Here is an 18,282-nt window from a genome sequence, read left to right as displayed (position 1 = left end):
TAAAACCACTTCTCAAAGTGGATTTGACACATAGTACTAACTAGATAAATAAATAAATAAATAAATTTGCAATAAATAAATAAATAAATAAATTTGCAATAGTACATGTGATTATGACATTCTAGAAACTACTACAAACTATTCTTAAATGTGTTTGGTGCAAACACTTCAAGCTCCACTCCACTCTCTTTGAAGCTGCTGATGCAATGGGAATAATCACAACTCATCTTGTTAAGCTTTTGCTTTTCTTTCTATTCACTTTTCATTCTTCCTTTGGAGAAGTCTTTTTTGAAGAGACATTCCAAGGTAACTAAAACAACTAGATTCAGGAGTTTTTATGATCCTTTATGTTTTTTTTCTTCTACTTGTAGCTTCCAACAAAACCATCAACTATGTTATATTTTTAACATTGATTTTATGAAACAAAAACAAAAGATGGATGGAAGAGTCGTTGGGTGTTGTCTGATTGGAAAAGGAGTGAAGGAAAAGCAGGTACCTTTAAGTACACAGCTGGAAAATGGCCTGGTGATCCTGATGACAAAGGTACCCTCTTAATCAAATGTGCAATATTTATAATCTAATTCTAAATTCTATAGATTAGTTAATTTAATGTGGCATTGAATTTATTGCTGTAATTGGTGATTTTAGTTGTAGGCCTTGTTTGGATAAACAACTTGATTAAGTAATAAGTAGTACTTATCAAATAAGTGATTATCATATAAGGGCCTGTTTCGATTAGCTTATTTTTGAGCTTATGCAAAACAATTTATACAACTAAATAAATTTTTATGTATTATTATAAGTTTGTCAAGACACTTTATGAAAATACAGCTTATAAAAATACAATTTTTGTTAGTGAGAACTTATGAATTAAGCTAAAAGCTTATTTATTTGCATAAACTCAAAAATAAGTCAATCCAAACGGACCCTAAGTTCTTTTTTTATTTTATTTTATCTTTGTTATGAAAATAAGCTTAAAACAGCCTATGCATATGTCATAAGATGTTTCCATAAGATCTCCAAAACAGTTTCACAAGTGTTTATACCAGTAAATAAGCTCAAATAAGTCAACAAAAATAGACTTTATATTGTTATAGGGATTGATTATCACTAATCTAGTGCTTTACAATTCTTGCAGGTATTCAGACTTATAATGATGCCAAGCATTTTGCCATATCTGCAAAGATACCTGAGTTGACTAATAAGAACCGAACCCTGGTTGTTCAGTACTCTATTAAATTTGAGCAGGATATTGAGTGTGGTGGTGGTTACATCAAACTTCTTTCTGGTTATGTAAATCAAAAGAAGTTTGGCGGTGATACTCCTTATAGGTTTGTTAATTTTTTGTGACATGCATTTTCCTTGTTTTGTAGTTTGTGATTTAGAAATTCTTTGAGCTGGTGTTTTAGTTGTGAAGCGATCCATAGGTCATCATTGTTGATGATCAAAATGTATCTTTGTGCCTCTATTTTTTTCTACCACTCCTCTCGGTGATCATGTAATGTGATCCAACAAAAGGCTATTTCGAAGAGGAACCCATTTGCTTTTTATTTTATAGGAAAATGTTAGTTGTTAGTATGTTATGTTAGTAGTCATGGTTTGAATCCTCGGTTGTTTTCTCAAATTTCTTTGAGTGTCCTAGCTCAACCACTTGAGCTACACCTTGTGGACGAGATACCTATCTATTAACATGGTCAAGGAAACATCAACAACCACCTAGCCTTTTCCCACTTGTCGGGTTGGCTATATAGATCGCTTGACATCACAAAGTCATGTCATACATCAAGTCTAAAAATAAATCGTATACCTTTAGGGCTCGTTTGATGCGCAGGATATGATAAGAAGCTGGATAAAGATAGGATAGGATAGTGACAGGATAAACACATATCCTATCATGTGTTTGGTGCACACATGATAAGAAAGAGGATATCATTGTTTTATCATATCCGATATTTGGTCCACACTTGATATTGACATGATAAAATACATACACGTTATATTTAAATGAAAAAAATATTTTTGGAAAGCAAATACATTTTTTATAAAACAAATAATTTTATATTTTTAATTAACATTAAGAAAAATAAAATTAGTATACACGTTTTTTATAAAATAAAATGATTTAATATTTTAATTGGTATAAAAAATGGGCTGAATAAGCTGAATAAATTTTTTTACTTAAACATCAAATATTCAATAGGAGTAAATAATATCTATTGGTATAAAATAATAATAAAATATCAAATATAATAAAAAATCAGATCAGATGAAGATTAATATGGGTTGCGCAATCTAGCGTAGCAAAGCAACACGTATGGATCTGGTGGAAAAAAATGAATAAAAAATTCATAAAATGCATTCAACGGGATTCGAAGAGGTTGCAGGCGTGAGTTATATGATTTGCTTATACTATCATGTTGCCCACCCAGCTTAAAATAAGAATTAAAATTACAAAGGCTCAACAGGATAGGATAAGTAATAGGTTTATTTTATCCTTTTCAATTGGTGCACCAAACAAGGAATTTGAGTAGGATAGGATATTTTTATCATATCCTGTCTCTCTATCCTGTGCACCAAACGGGCCCTTAAATTTATCTCCGTTGTTTGACCTTTAGTTTTCATATAGTCTTTCTCTACCTCTAACTGTTGTGCTATCTTCAATCGACTTCACTTTCCTTATCGGTGCTTTAACATGGTAAAGAAAATATCAGCTTTATATACTTGAATTGCATATCACACTATGCTCTTGCCAGAATGCTTTATACACGTCGATGCTCTTTCTTTTTATACGAAAACTGCATGTTGTTTAATATGAAGAAATCTACACTTAACTATCCTTGTTGTTCTATCACTGTATTCAGCAGAGTCAACTGATTGGTTTTGTTTAATGCAGTTTGATGTTTGGACCAGATTTATGCGGAACACAGACAAAGAAGCTCCATGTTATATTGTCCTACCAAGGGCAGAATTATCCTATTAGAAAGGATTTGGAGTGTGAAACAGACAAATTAACTCATTTCTATACATTCATTTTAAGGCCTGATGCCTCCTATAGTGTTCTTGTCGATAATCGAGAAAGAGATTCCGGAAGCATGTACACAGATTGGGACATCCTTCCTCCAAGGAAAATTAAAGATGTTAAAGCCAAAAAGGTAATACTTCTGAATTACTTTTAGTGTGTATTGTTTGAATATTACAACGCTGAACTTCAAATGCAATGTTATTAGTTATTGCAGTTTGGATCTCAAAGGTCACGTGTTCAGAAACAACTCAAACAAACATTCTATAAGAGTCTTTAGTTGAGATAGGAGATTTTTTGTTGTTTTTTGTTTATCTTCTTTCATGCAAAGCCTTTTACTTTGTCTATTGCAGCCAGCAGATTGGGACGATAGAGAGTATATTGAGGACCCTAATGATGTCAAACCAGAGGTACTTGATATCACCTTTGACTCTTTTATCGTTTGGATGTGCATGAAAAACCTTAATGATCATCTTTAAGAATCTATACTGTGGTATGGATAACTTTCATGGCAGCATGAACAATACATAATATTTGCTTCAACTAACCAGCCTTTTCAGCGATATGTTTTTTGTATGCAAAGTTTTCTATTTTCAACAAAAATCTATAAAATTAGAAACTTGGTTAGAAGTTATGAAATTTTGACACGGACACCAGACCTGCGTGAAAGTTTATTTGGAACATAACATCTTTGTGAATTTTAGTTGGTATCTTTTCATGTGTTCAAGTCTACTTTCTTGTCTTGATATTGCAGGGATATGATTCAATTCGAGCTGGAATTCCCGATCCAAAAGCCAAGAAGGTTTGTTTGTGTTGGGTTTTGTGTTTGGCTACATTTTGTAAAAGCCAACTTTGCCAGATGCTGGACAAAGATGCTGCAGCATCCTCGTACAGCATCCTGATGCTCTGTTTTAAGTGCAGAATTTTTTCTGTCAATCTCGTTCAAGATTTGCTTCAAATATTAATTCCAGCACGTGTGTATATGCAAGACGAGACTTACTGCACAAGAATTGTCCAAGTCGGCCTAAGGAAAGTTATTAAAAACAAAAATATAATTATATTATATTTTTGTTCGTTTTTTTTTTGTTTGGTACAACACAAAACATATTTTCAATTTTAATCTAGGTTTGGCCGCAATTCTCACAGCTGTACAAGTCTGAAGACCTAACTTGCCCATCAAGACAATTGAAGACTATAAATATGTGAAGCCTCAAGGCTATTGTACTTGCGATTTTCTAAACCTTGTATTTCATAAAGCGTGCGTTTTAAGGTTTAGTGTGTGTGTCTTTTGTGAGCCTTTCTTGTATCGTTCTGATGCAAGTTTAGGACTGGGTTTATGTTGTTTATTGTAAGCTGCTCCTAAGCTTTTAAGCACGGAGTTAGTGTGTGTGATTCACTCATAAGCTTTTAAGCAAGAGTGTGGTCTAGTTTTTAGGAGAGTGTCTCCATCCTGATTATTATTATTGACAGCAACATGGTATGTGTTGTTAGAGGGAATTTGGGACGGGGTCTCATTATCTAAGAGGTTCTTAGATAGGATTGCATTGGTAGTGTCTAGGTGATAAGTCAAGTACCGGGTGTTGGTCGAGGGCTTTGAACTAGAGCTATTATAGTGGATTCATTCCTGGATTGGTATCCCCCAGAGTAGGTGACGTTGCACTGAACTGGGTTAACAATTTCCTGTCTTATTTATTGTTCTGCAATTTATTTATTTATTTACTGTGTTCTGCGACTGTCGTGCTGCAACGTGTGCTATAGCATCTTGTGCAGCATTGTGTTCACTGCGTGCCAGATTTCAATTGGTATCAGAGCAGGCACCCTTTCTGGTTATAGGGTGAGCTCCAGGGAAAATGTCTGGCAACATTGAAAAGGAAGGAGGACTTGTAAGCAGACCACCGCTTCTAGTTGGTGTCTCCAACTATGATTATTGGAAATCACGCATGATTGCTTTCCTAAAATCTATGGATAGCAAAACTTGGAAGGCTGTTCTGAAAGGATGGGACCCCCCTGTGGTCATTGACAAGGATGGAAAGCCAACACTTGAACTAAAAGCTGAGGAGGACTGGTCTAAAGAAGAGGATGAGCTTGCTTTGGGAAACTCAAAAGCATTATATGCATTATACAATGGGGTAGATAAGCACATCTTCAAACTAATCAAGCAATGTGTCTCAGCAAAGGAAGCTTGGAAGATTCTTGAAACTGTTCATGAAGGTACCCCTCAGGTAAAAATGTCTAAATTACAGATTCTTACTACTCAGTTTGAAAATTTACGTATGAAGGAGGAGGAAACAATTCAAGATTTTCATATGACTATTCTAGATTATGATAATCAATTTGATGCTTTGGGGGAGAAAATTCCCGAAGAAAAGTTAGTAAGAAAAATGCTTAGATCACTTCCAAAGAAATTTGATATGAAAGTCACAGCTATAGAAGAAGCCAAAAACATATCTCAGATGAAGCTGGATGAACTGGTTGGATCACTCCAAACTTATGAAAGTGTTGCAAATGGAAGAAGTGAAAAGAAAAATAAGAGCATTGCTTTCTCATCCAAAAATAATGAAGAAGAACTGGAGGATGAAGAAGAATCTAATGAGAGTATCTCTGAGGCCATGGTGTTATTGGGAAAACAATTCAACAAAGTTCTGAAACGAATGGATAAAAGACCCAGATCTAATTTCAAAAACAATGCTCCAGGCACTATGCGCAGCAATGAAAATCAAGGAAAACCAAAAGGTGATGAAAAATCGAACTTAAACAGAAACATTCGATGTCATGAATGTGAAGGATATGGTCACATCAGACCTGAGTGTCCAATATATCAGAAGAGAGCAAAGAAAGGGCTGACTGTCAGTTGGTCTGAGGACGATGACTCAGAAGATGATACAGCATCTGTAACTGCTAAACATATCTCAGTCTTAACAGGTATTGTTACATCTGATACAGAATCTGATGATGGAGAGGTAACCTATGAAGAGCTTGCTGCATCCTACAAGGAACTTTGTCTTAAAAGTGAAGAAATCTGCAGGGTCATTGAGAAACAAAAGGTAACCATCAATGAGTTAAAAGCAGAAAAATTTGAGAATATCTCAAAGATGGAGGAACTTCAAAAGAAGGTAAACTATCTATCCTCTGATCTTGAAGAAGCTAAAGAAGTTATTGAAAAATTAAATACTGACATCTGGCGGCTGAGAAAATTCTCTGACATGTTGTATAAAGATGATGAGCATCTTGACAAACTTCATAAAGCTGATGGACAACTGGAGGAAATCTTAGAGAAAAATGTTCGAAAGCCTAGAAATATTGGGCTTAGCTATGAGAATGTCAACAAATTCAAAAATTACAGTTCTGACCTCATGTACATGGAGCCTAAAGAAACTCAAAAGCAAAAGATGCCTTATCAGAAGCCGCAGCATCATCAGCAGCATCCCATGTCAAGAAATAGAAGAAAGCACCATGCTTGGAGATGTCATTACTGTGGTAGAAAAGGGCACATAAGGCCCTACTGCTACAAACTATATGGGTACCCTAACAGACGTCCTCAGCACAAACCTGTTTCCACAACTGCCCCTACTCAACAAGAATGGAAACCTAAAGGTGAAAATGAGAAGAAAAGTGATACAACTCAATCTGAAGAAGAAATTACTGCTCTGATTGCTCACACATCACTTAGAGCTTCATCAAGGGAAGACTGGTACTTCGATAGTGGCTGTTCAAGACACATGACCGGAATAAGTAAATTTCTTGTCGGTATAAAGTCTTATTCAACCAGCTATGTTACCTTTGGTGATGGTGCAAAAGGAGAAATTGTTGGGATAGGGGAGCTCAGAAGTAATAGCTTGCCTAAACTAAATAATGTGCTGTTAGTAAGAGGATTGACTGCAAATTTGATAAGTATTAGTCAACTATGCGACCAAGGAATGAAAGTAAACTTCACCAAATCTGAATGTCTGGTTACAAATGACGAAGGTGAGATTTTGATGAAAGGTGTCAGATCAAAAGACAACTGCTATCTATGGGTTCCCCAAGAAGAAGCAAATCTGTCAACATGCTTAATCACTAAAGAAGATGAAGTAAAAATATGGCACCAAAAGCTTGGTCATCTTAATCTAAGAAGCATGAAGAAAGCAATATCTAAAGAAGCCATCAGAGGACTGCCAAATCTCAAAATTGAAGAAGGTAGTATATGTGGAGATTGTCAGATTGGAAAGCAAACCAAGATGCCACATCCAAAGCTGCAGCATCTTACCACTACCAGAGTTCTTGAACTTCTACACATGGACTTGATGGGTCCTATGCAAACTGAAAGCCTGGGAGGTAAAAGGTACGCATATGTTGTTGTTGATGACTTTTCTAGATACACCTGGATAAATTTTATTAGAAAGAAATCAGAAACCTTTGATGTGTTCAAAGATCTATGTACTCAACTTCAAAGGGAGAAAAACAATGTGGTATTAAGGATCAGAAGTGATCATGGTAAGGAGTTTGAGAACTCCAGTTTCTCTGACTTCTGTGCCTCTGAAGGCATCATACATGAATTCTCATCTCCCATTACACCACAACAAAATGGTGTAGTAGAAAGGAAAAATAGAACTATACAAGAGTCTGCAAGGGTAATGTTACATGCAAAGAAGCTTTCACATGGTTTTTGGGCAGAAGCTATGAATACTGCCTGCTATATTCATAATCGTGTCACCCTGAGATCAGGAACAACAACTACTCTGTACGATTTATGGAAGGAAAGGAAACCTACTGTTAAGCACTTCCATGTGTTTGGTAGTAAATGCTACATCTTATCTGATAGAGAACCAAGAACCAAAATGGATCCTAAAAGTGATGAGGGCATATTCTTGGGATACTCAACAAATAGCAGAGCCTACAGAGTATATAATAATAGAACCAAAACCATGATGGAATCTATAAATGTGGTAATAGATGACACCTCAAGTGAAACTGCTGAAGATGATGCAGAAGATGCTACAGCATCTATAACAGGTGATGTAGATTGTGAAACTACTAATGAATCAAAGAATGATACAGAGGTTACTGCATCTGAACAAATCTCTGCTACTCCAAAGAAAGGACCTTCTACTCGTACTCAAAAGAACCATCCTACAGACCTGATTATTGGCAATCCCAATCAAGGAATTACTACTAGAAGGACACTTGACTTAGTTTCTAATGCTTGTTTTGTGTCTAAATTTGAGCCAAAAAATGTGAAGGAAGCTCTGACTGATGAGTTCTGGATAAATGCTATGCAAGAAGAGCTAAATCAGTTCAAGAGGAATGAAGTTTGGGACTTGGTTCCTAGACCTGAAAATGCAAATGTAATTGGTACCAAATGGGTCTACAAGAACAAGTCTGATGAAAGTGGAACTGTGACCAGAAACAAGGCAAGGCTGGTTGCACAAGGATATTCACAGATTGAAGGGATAGATTTTGATGAGACTTTTGCTCCGGTTGCTCGTCTTGAATCCATTAGATTACTTCTAGGAGTGGCATGCATTCTAAAATTCAAGTTATTCCAAATGGATGTGAAAAGTGCCTTCCTCAATGGGTACTTAAATGAAGAAGTATATGTGGAACAACCAAAGGGGTTTGTTGATCCAAGCTTTCCAAATCATGTTTACAAATTAAAGAAAGCTCTTTATGGATTAAAACAAGCACCTCGAGCATGGTATGAAAGATTGACTGAGTTCCTTATTAGTCAAGGCTACAGGAAAGGAGGAAATGACAAGACTCTATTTGTGAAAGAAGATCAAGGCAAATTTCTAATAGCACAAATCTATGTTGATGACATTGTATTTGGAGGAATGTCTAGTGAGATGGTACAGCATTTCGTACAGCAAATGCAGTCTGAGTTTGAGATGAGTCTTGTAGGTGAACTAACCTACTTTCTTGGGCTCCAAGTAAAGCAGATGGAAGATACTATCTTTATTTCTCAAAGTAAGTATGCAAGAAATATAGTGAAAAAGTTTGGAATGGAAAGTGCTGCTCATAAAAGAACACCTGCAGCAACCCATTTAAAGCTTACCAAAGATGAAAAGGGAGTTGATGTAGATCAAAGTCTTTATAGAAGCATGATAGGAAGCTTATTATACCTTACAGCCAGCAGGCCTGATATTACTTTTGCCGTAGGAGTATGTGCTAGGTACCAAGCTGAGCCAAAGATGAGTCATCTTGCTCAAGTGAAAAGAATTTTGAAGTATGTGAATGGTACATGTGATTATGGGATCCTGTATACACATGGTGAGAACTCTATGCTAGTAGGATATTGTGATGCTGATTGGGCAGGTTGTGCAGATGATAGAAAAAGCACCTCAGGAGCTTGTTTCTTTTTGGGCAACAACCTTATATCCTGGTTCAGCAAGAAACAGAATTGTGTATCTTTATCTACAGCTGAAGCAGAGTACATAGCTGCTGGTAGCAGCTGCTCCCAACTATTATGGATGAAACAAATGTTGCTGGAGTACAATGTGGTACAAGATGCTATGGCATTGTACTGTGACAATCTTAGTGCCATCAATATATCAAAAAACCCTATCCAACATAGCAGGACAAAGCATATTGATATTAGGCACCATTTTATTAGAGATCTTGTTGAAGAAGGAGTTGTGAAGCTTGAGCACATTGCCACTGAAGAACAACTAGCTGATATTTTCACTAAAGCTCTTGACGCAGTTCAATTTGAATTTGCGAGGCAAACTTGGAGTCTGCCTGTTTGAAGACTTGTAGCAATTACAGTTTGGAGAGCGTGCAGTTGATTTCAGTTTTCATTCATTGATGCACGCAAAATTAGGAAGTAACTACCACAACTTCCTCCATTACACGCTAAAATCTCCCCAACTACTCCAATTCATTTTTTCGCATTACTCTCTCCCGTTCTCTCACTACAGCGATCATCCAACTTCTCGGTTCAATCTCCATTCTCAAAACCTTCATCCTATTATCAAAATCATCATGTCAAACTCTCCAATCACTTCGCCGACCAAGAACAACGACGAACCACCACTAACACCCCCAATCGACCCACTCTCGCAACAAATCACCATTGCTTATCCCTTACAAACCGTGTTTCCAGAAGAATCGACAACGAAGAAGGTCTCGTCGAGTAAGAAGGGGAGTCGAGCACGCAAATCAACTTCATCCCCTGCTACAACGAAGGTTTCGAATCAAAAGGGTAAGAAATCGAACTCTAAATCTGTTTCCAAATCTGTTCATACAATGCATGAACTATACATTAAGAACTTAGAAGAACCAAATGTTGATGCTAGTGCTGGAGCAACTGTAAATGAGAAAACAACCTCTCCGTTTGATTTAAAGTCTGTTCCCTTAGGATTATCAAACCCTAGGTCTGCTGAGAATTTGGGGAAAAAGGATTTAGAGACCTCTGTTAGTGCTGATGATGATATTGGGGCTTATTCTAAAGCCAAATTTGACTCTGTGTTGGAATTAATTAAGAAATTTTCCACTGAGCAGGATGCTGCACATCATGCTACAGCATCTACAGTGCCTGTTGATTTTAATAGCTCTTTGGTGGCTGATTCTCCTGAGAGGAATGTTGGTCCTGACAACACTCCTAACAAGACTGTCCCTAATTCTACTGATCCTAATACTCCTATTATCCATCCTGTGTCTGATAATGTGATTGATAATACTCCTGATGCTGATCATTTGTCTAATGCTGCTGCTAATGATAATCCTGGTGATAGTCATCAAGTTGTAATTGATGTTGACAACTTCAATTCTAGTGGTGTAAGACAACCTCCTGCCTCTATGTCTAGGAGGTTAAGAAGTAGTGCTAGCAAAGAAAAAGATGTCTCTGGTACCCCTGCCAAGACTCCACAAAAGAAGGCTACTGTTGTTGGTCCTAAGAAGCAGTGGAGTAAGGTTATTGGACCCTCTGAGTCCAAGAAGAAAAGCCTGAAGAGAAAGGTTGTCTCCTCAAGTGATTCAGACTTTGAGGATGATGCTGCAGCACCTATTGCAGCATCCTCACAGAAGGCTGCTAAGAAAAAGAAGACTGTGGAAGATATTCCTCCTGTTCCTATTGATAATATATCCTTCCATCGTGTAGAAAATGCAGAAAGGTGGAAAATTGTGGTTAACAGAAGATTAGCTTTGGAAAGAAACTTGCATGAAGACTTTCTTGAATGTCAAGAGGTTATGGACTTGATCAATAAGGCTGGGCTGCTGAAGACTGTGACTGGTCTTGGAAACTGTTATGAGAAATTGACCAGAGAATTCTTGGTCAATGTTACAGCTGATTGTGGTAATCCTCTGAGCTCTGAGTACTTGAAAGTTTTTGTTAGAGGAAGGTGTGTGGACTTCTCTCCAGCCATCATCAATCAAAGTCTGGGAAGGAGTACTGATCCCTCACCTGAGTTAGAAGTATCTATGAAAAAGATCTGCAGCATTCTCACAGGTGGTGGTATGAAGACTTGGCCTAGGACTGGAAAGTTGCCTGCTGCAAAATTGACTGCCAAATATGCACTTCTCAACAAAATTGCAGCTTCTAACTGGGTCCCCACTACACATTCCAACAGTGTAGCTACAGGTCTGGCAAAATTTATATATGCTGTAGGTACTGGTACATGCTATGATTATGGCACTCATATTTTTCATGCTACAATTCTCCATGGCTCTTCTACTGCTGTAAAAATGCCTATAGCATTTCCCACTCTGATCTGTAGTATTGTTTTGTCTCAACATCCTGACATCTGCACTAACTCTGATGTGCCTGTCTCTAGACCTTCAGCTCTGACCATGGATTTTAGATTATTGGAAGGCAAACATGTTGCAGACATTGCTGCAGCATCTGCAAAGACACCAGCTGTAGGAATGACCAAGCAACAGATGATTGCTAATCTCAAGGAGGTTAGTAAAATGCTTGGTGAGAAGAAGGAGCTGGTAGATGGTGTAATCCAAGCCCTAGAGTTTGCTCAGCCACAGGCTAATGAGGATGGAGTTGGTCCTTCCCATGGTGCTTCTCATGATGATGATCTTGCAGGTGGTAACACTGTAGAAGAGGAAATGGCCTCTGATGAAAGCCCCTCCATATGAGCTGCCTATTTTCTTTTGGCTGTTTTGTTTTTGTCTTTATCTGGATTTTATTTTTGAAGGCTTAGGCCTCTTGGGTTGTAATATGTACTATGTGATCCCCTATCTTCTGACTTCTGTGACTTGGTACTCTATGGATCTTTGCTTTGCTCCTATTCTATGGTACTGACTTTATTTGTCAGAATTTATGGCTAAAAAGGGGGAGTAAAAGTGTTTGTGTGCATGATGTGATGAAAAATGCTATAGCATCTAGTATAGCATGTTTTATGTGATATGCATGTTTTGAGGGGGAGTGAATGTTTATGCATAAATTGAGGGGGAGTAGGTAGAATTTATTTTTCTACTACTTTTAATATGCATGCTTATATAGGAATTTATTTTTCCTATTCTCTGTGGCGTTGCTAAAATTTTAAGGAGTTTATTTCTCCGATCTTGAATCCACTATGTGAGAGTTTATTTCCCTCTATCTGTACTTTGAGGCTAAGATGTGTTATATTCCGCTGTTGCATGCCTCTGATGCTTACATGCTAGCTACCTTTTCATCTGATGAAATTTTACTTTCTTTCCTAGTTGTGTGCTCATGTTGACTTGAAGGAAAGTTTAAATAGCCTAGCATTGTTCTACTTTCTTTCCTAGTTGTGTGTTTATGTTGACTCGAAGGAAAGTCTAGACAGTATCTCTCCATGCACTGGGCCAAAGTTGTTTTAGCCAAAATTTGCCAAAGGGGGAGATTGTTGGGTTTTGTGTTTGGCTACATTTTGTAAAAGCCAACTTTGCCAGATGCTGGACAAAGATGCTGCAGCATCCTCGTACAGCATCCTGATGCTCTGTTTTAAGTGCAGAATTTTTTTTGTCAATCTCGTTCAAGATTTGCTTCAAATATTAATTCCAGCACGTGTGTATATGCAAGACGAGACTTACTGCACAAGAATTGTCCAAGTCGGCCTAAGGAAAGTTATTAAAAACAAAAATATAATTATATTATATTTTTGTTCGTTTTTTTTTGTTTGGTACAACACAAAACATATTTTCAATTTTAATCTAGGTTTGGCCGCAATTCTCACAGCTGTACAAGTCTGAAGACCTAACTTGCCCATCAAGACAATTGAAGACTATAAATATGTGAAGCCTCAAGGCTATTGTACTTGCGATTTTCTAAACCTTGTATTTCATAAAGCGTGCGTTTTAAGGTTTAGTGTGTGTGTCTTTTGTGAGCCTTTCTTGTATCGTTCTGATGCAAGTTTAGGACTGGGTTTGTGTTGTTTATTGTAAGCTGCTCCTAAGCTTTTAAGCACGGAGTTAGTGTGTGTGATTCACTCATAAGCTTTTAAGCAAGAGTGTGGTCTAGTTTTTAGGAGAGTGTCTCCATCCTGATTATTATTATTGACAGCAACATGGTATGTGTTGTTAGAGGGAATTTGGGACGGGGTCTCATTATCTAAGAGGTTCTTAGATAGGATTGCATTGGTAGTGTCTAGGTGATAAGTCAAGTACCGGGTGTTGGTCGAGGGCTTTGAACTAGAGCTATTATAGTGGATTCATTCCTGGATTGGTATCCCCCAGAGTAGGTGACGTTGCACTGAACTGGGTTAACAATTTCCTGTCTTATTTATTGTTCTGCAATTTATTTATTTATTTACTGTGTTCTGCGACTGTCGTGCTGCAACGTGTGCTATAGCATCTTGTGCAGCATTGTGTTCACTGCGTGCCAGATTTCAGTTTGTTTATCATATGTTTAGATAAATTTTTATAGATACTAAACAAATACACTTATTTGGATAGTAATATTACAACTATTGATACAAGGCTTAATTTGGCACAGGTTTAACGAAAGCTCTTTTCCTTTTTTTTTCTTGTTTGATTAGCCTGTTGACTGGGATGATGAAGATGATGGACTTTGGAAGCCCCCCAAAGTTCCTAATCCAGCATACAAAGGACCGTGGAAACGAAAGGTTCTTCAAGCTGCACATGTTCAAAGTTGAATTCATATTCATATTCCTTGGTTTCTAATTGTTGAAAATTGTTGAATCCCAGAAAATCAAGAACCCCAACTACAAGGGAAAGTGGAAGACTCCATGGATTGATAACCCAGGTAGATTATCTTATTAGCAGCTGATATCAGTCATTAGAATCTTGAAATAGACTTCGTCCCCGTGAGCTTAGCTCAGTTGGTAGGGACATGCATTATATATGCAGGAGTCAGGGTTTGAACCTCAGACACTCCATTTATTCACTTTAAGAGTGAATTTCTAGCCACTAGGCTACCTGACCAAGAAAAAAGAATCTTGAAATAGACTTCAGGTGATATCATAATGTTATATGGAATCAGGATGTAGTTTTTCACTTTCATGATTTTTATCGTAATAGGGAAACTTGATTAGTCATTTTTCGGATTGTAATTGTACTCTCTTTAAATGGCTCCTGCAGAATTTGAGGATGATCCTGATCTTTACGTGTTGAAACCGATAAAGTATGTGGGCATTGAAGTGTGGCAGGTGTGTGTATCTGCATTTTATTTTCTGCGTTAAATTTTTCCTTCCCGTATAGCGATCGAGTATTACTATTAATTGCCAAGAAAGTTTTATGTGCGTCGATATTTAGCTGTTACTGAATATTTGAAGCGATGTTATATTATAATTTGAATTTTCAGGTGAAGGCTGGTTCAATTTATGACAACATCTTAATTTGTGATGATCCACAGTATGCAAAGCAAGTTGTGGAAGAATTTATGGTTAATAATAGAGAGGTGAAAAATTGCTTTCTGACTTTGTGTATCGGTTATTTAGTTTGTAGCAACCATTATAGTATTTGCATTCTTGTTATGTGTAAAATCTCAGGCTGAAAAAGAAGCTTTTGAAGAAGCAGAAAAAGAAAGAAGGGCTCGAGAAGAAAAGGTATGGATCAAGGCCTTAATGCTTCAGCACTATTCTGATATATGCAGTAATCATATTTGTTTTTGATGTTATGACTAAGCAGGAGGCACAAAGGGCAAGAGAAGAGGGAGAAAGGAGGAGGAGAGAGAGGGACAGTAGATATGGAGATAAGAGGCGCCGTAGAAGGGTAAACTTTTTTTCTCTGGATTGTACTCCAAAATTTTGTTCTGTGGTGTATTTGTGTTTATTATGATGACTTTGTAGTAAAGCTTTGGTCTCTTTTTACTAGTATGCATGGTAGGAATCAATAGTAGTGTGGACAAGCGACGACTTATGATGGACTTTTGTTGTCTGTGGTGGACTATCAAACTTGAGTAACATTTGATGAAATATGAGTGTTGGGTGACGTATAAATGAGGGAACTCGTATACCTAATGTCTTAAGGTTTTTGGTGAAGATGTGGTGTACAAACCACTTATATAGATGCTCTTAGTCTAATATGATGTTCCCTTGGTGTTTTAGGCTCGGCTCCCCTCGTGGCCCAACACCTTTCTTCTTAACCTTTGTGTTAAACTTTTTCCTTTGAAACATGTAGTTAGACCATCTGCAATGTGGGACTTCTAGGGTACCTCAGTAAAAACCGCTTCTTGTATTTAGTAAAGTATTGATCAAATGTAAAGATGCGGAGTCACTCACAGGTTTGATTTAGTATATTTTTCAAAACGTTGGTTGGAGACATGAAGTGTTTAAGTAGTAAGAAGTAAAAATAAGCGACGTGTAAAGTTGAGTTGAGACCAACATAAGAAACCCAAAACTTGAAAAGGTGAGATGTTGGGTTGAAGATGATTATGCCGAAAAGTTTGGTCTTCGAAGTGCCATCTGGACCAGTCATGAGAGTATTCAGGCATTCCCTTTAGGCAGTAGAATAGTATAGTGAATAAATTATTTAGAAGACATGTAAGGAAGGAGAGATTGTATGCAGAATTCATGTTTAAAGATAGAAAGAAGTGAAATGCTGACATATAACTTTGGGGCAGCAGAAGGCGAATATGGAAGGACGTTGATTCCTTTCATTCACATAACCCTGCATGCAATCACCAGTCTGGACCATCATATTAGGATAGAACAACTTATGTTTGTACTTTGGTTTTTGGAATCGATTTACCAAAGTCAAAATGTAAGTTGTTCAATCTTGATACGATGGTCCAAATCATGTGACTACGTTAACTGCATAATTTACTAACGGGATGGAATTAAGATCCAATGGTTGCATAACGAACAACCTTTTCGTTTACAAAAATAACAAACAAACAGCAGCTCGAGCTTGTTTTTAATCTTCGAGTCTTTGTCCAATTCATGTCATTTTGTTTGGTCCTTAATTCAATTGGTTTTATAAACTATGAAACCTGATTTTAGGACTTTGTTTTGCAGCCGGATCCCCATGAATACGATGATTATGAACATGTAAGCCTAACACTCTACTATATTATGCTACTAATATACTTGTTCTGGTTTGTGTCAACAAAAATTGATGTATCTAGTCTAAATTTTGAATCAGTTTCATCGACTTTTGTTGACCGAACTTTTTCTTATCTATGTGGACGCCTTGTTATGCGTCGTTATTGCTTTTTGTTGTTTCTGCTGGAGTTGCTAAGAATGAGCTGGGTTTGACATCTTTGTCCATAACTCCTTATCTCTCCATTTCAATATCAACCTTTCCCATATCCAGCTAAATACAACCAAGATACTATTTGCATAAGAAAGACCATACTTTTGGTTACACACTAAACAAGAAAGCAAAAGTGCCACAAAAGACAAGCATTTTTTAACTTTATCAACTATATATAGGTAAACACAAAAAAACAAACTATCTCACACTCTTTAAAAAAATAGTTATTAAAATTTACTGATATATAACAAAATTATTCATGATTTACTTATTATGAATAGTGAAATATGGTCTTTGAATTATTATCAAAAAAGAAATATGGTCCTTGAATAAAAGTAGGTGAGACCGTCCTTTTTTTTTGTTTAATATTTGGGGAGCACCTTGCAGTTGCAGGTGTGACCGACCCACAAATGTCATTGGTTTGAATTTTTTTCAGCACCTTAAATATTGAAAAACGACAAAATATGTAATGATTGAAAATAAACAGTGGTAATGGAGCACATTACAAGAACATTATTGATATGCTGAAATATGTGTTAACTATAAATAAATAAATAAATTCCTGAAAATTCCAGCAATTTATGAGATGTGACTTTAAAATGAGTACTGTATAAATAAATTGTAAATCGGTTTCTTCCCGCCATAACTTAGGCTAGCGAATTATAAAGCAAAAGATAGAAGATAGCGAGTAAGTTAGTACATTGAATTTTTTTGTTGTTACAATATTGGTAATGGGGATCGAACTTAGAACCTCATGCATAATACCTAAATTTCTCACCACTAGACCAAACCTAGTGGCTTAAGTCAGTACATTGAATTGAATTTATAGTATTTAATAAAATTAGTTATTGAATTAGTTGATAGAAAAATGATAAGCTATAAGTGATATATTCAAATGCCAATTGAAGTATCTTATAAAAAATGTTGTAAGCTAATAGAAAAGTGTTATAAGTTTGTTAGAAAAGGCTCGACGTTTGACTTTTGTGTGTGAAGAAAATTCACTTGGGAGAGAAGAATCTACTTTGTGTGCTCCACAAGTTTTTATAAAGATTAATCACTGTTAAACGGTAGCTAGCGAAAACTTAATACCTATAACATTGTGAGAAAAAATTGTTTTCAAACGATTTTACTTTAGTGGCATGAGTTTATAAGCTATTGCTTTAAACTCTATACAATTGGTCTTGCCATATAGTAGTGCCTTAATATTATCTCATTGAAAGTTTATGAAATTGTTGAACTACTCCATCACTGAACAACTTTAATTTTCTTATCTTTTTATGGATAAGTGTTGATTTCGTTTTCATTGCTATTGCTCTTGCTCTAATCAGATGTGCATTTCCATGTTTCACAGGATGAGCTTTGAATTGAGCAATGTGAGGAGTAGTTGAAGCTGCATAATTGCTGCACCAATCTTCAATTCAATGCCACCTTTGAAGTTTGAAATATTTAGTATGTTGTGAATTTTAGGACCAATGCATAATTGCACTGCACTGACCATAACGAGTTGTACCAACTAAGTTGAAATGAGTATAAGTCATTATGTCATCTTCATTACTTTTTGCATTGTTACATAACAGCTGTCTGCTACTTATTTTGAAAGATGAAACTAAGCTTAAGCTTAAATGTAATACTTAGTAGATGTTGAAACTAGCTTTAAGTTTGAA

General features: G+C 36.4%; 1 protein-coding gene across 1 annotated transcript; it reads left to right on the top strand.

The window, feature by feature from the left end:
- The first annotated feature begins 66 nt into the window (after positions 1–66).
- Positions 67–18,282, top strand: LOC123913944 (calreticulin-3-like). The gene is made up of 14 exons (XM_045964884.1): positions 67–306; positions 436–543; positions 1,139–1,331; positions 2,894–3,152; positions 3,373–3,429; positions 3,774–3,821; positions 13,942–14,028; positions 14,111–14,168; positions 14,504–14,571; positions 14,727–14,822; positions 14,914–14,970; positions 15,053–15,136; positions 16,381–16,413; positions 17,970–18,282. Exons 1-14 carry the CDS (start codon positions 207–209, stop codon positions 17,979–17,981), a joined length of 1,260 nt encoding a protein of 419 aa, XP_045820840.1. The 5' UTR covers positions 67–206; the 3' UTR covers positions 17,982–18,282.

The sequence above is a fragment of the Trifolium pratense genome, linkage group LG3 (genome assembly GCF_020283565.1).
Source record: "Trifolium pratense cultivar HEN17-A07 linkage group LG3, ARS_RC_1.1, whole genome shotgun sequence".
NCBI classification, from domain to species: Eukaryota; Viridiplantae; Streptophyta; class Magnoliopsida; order Fabales; family Fabaceae; genus Trifolium; species Trifolium pratense.
This window is presented reverse-complemented; position numbering and strand designations above follow the sequence as displayed.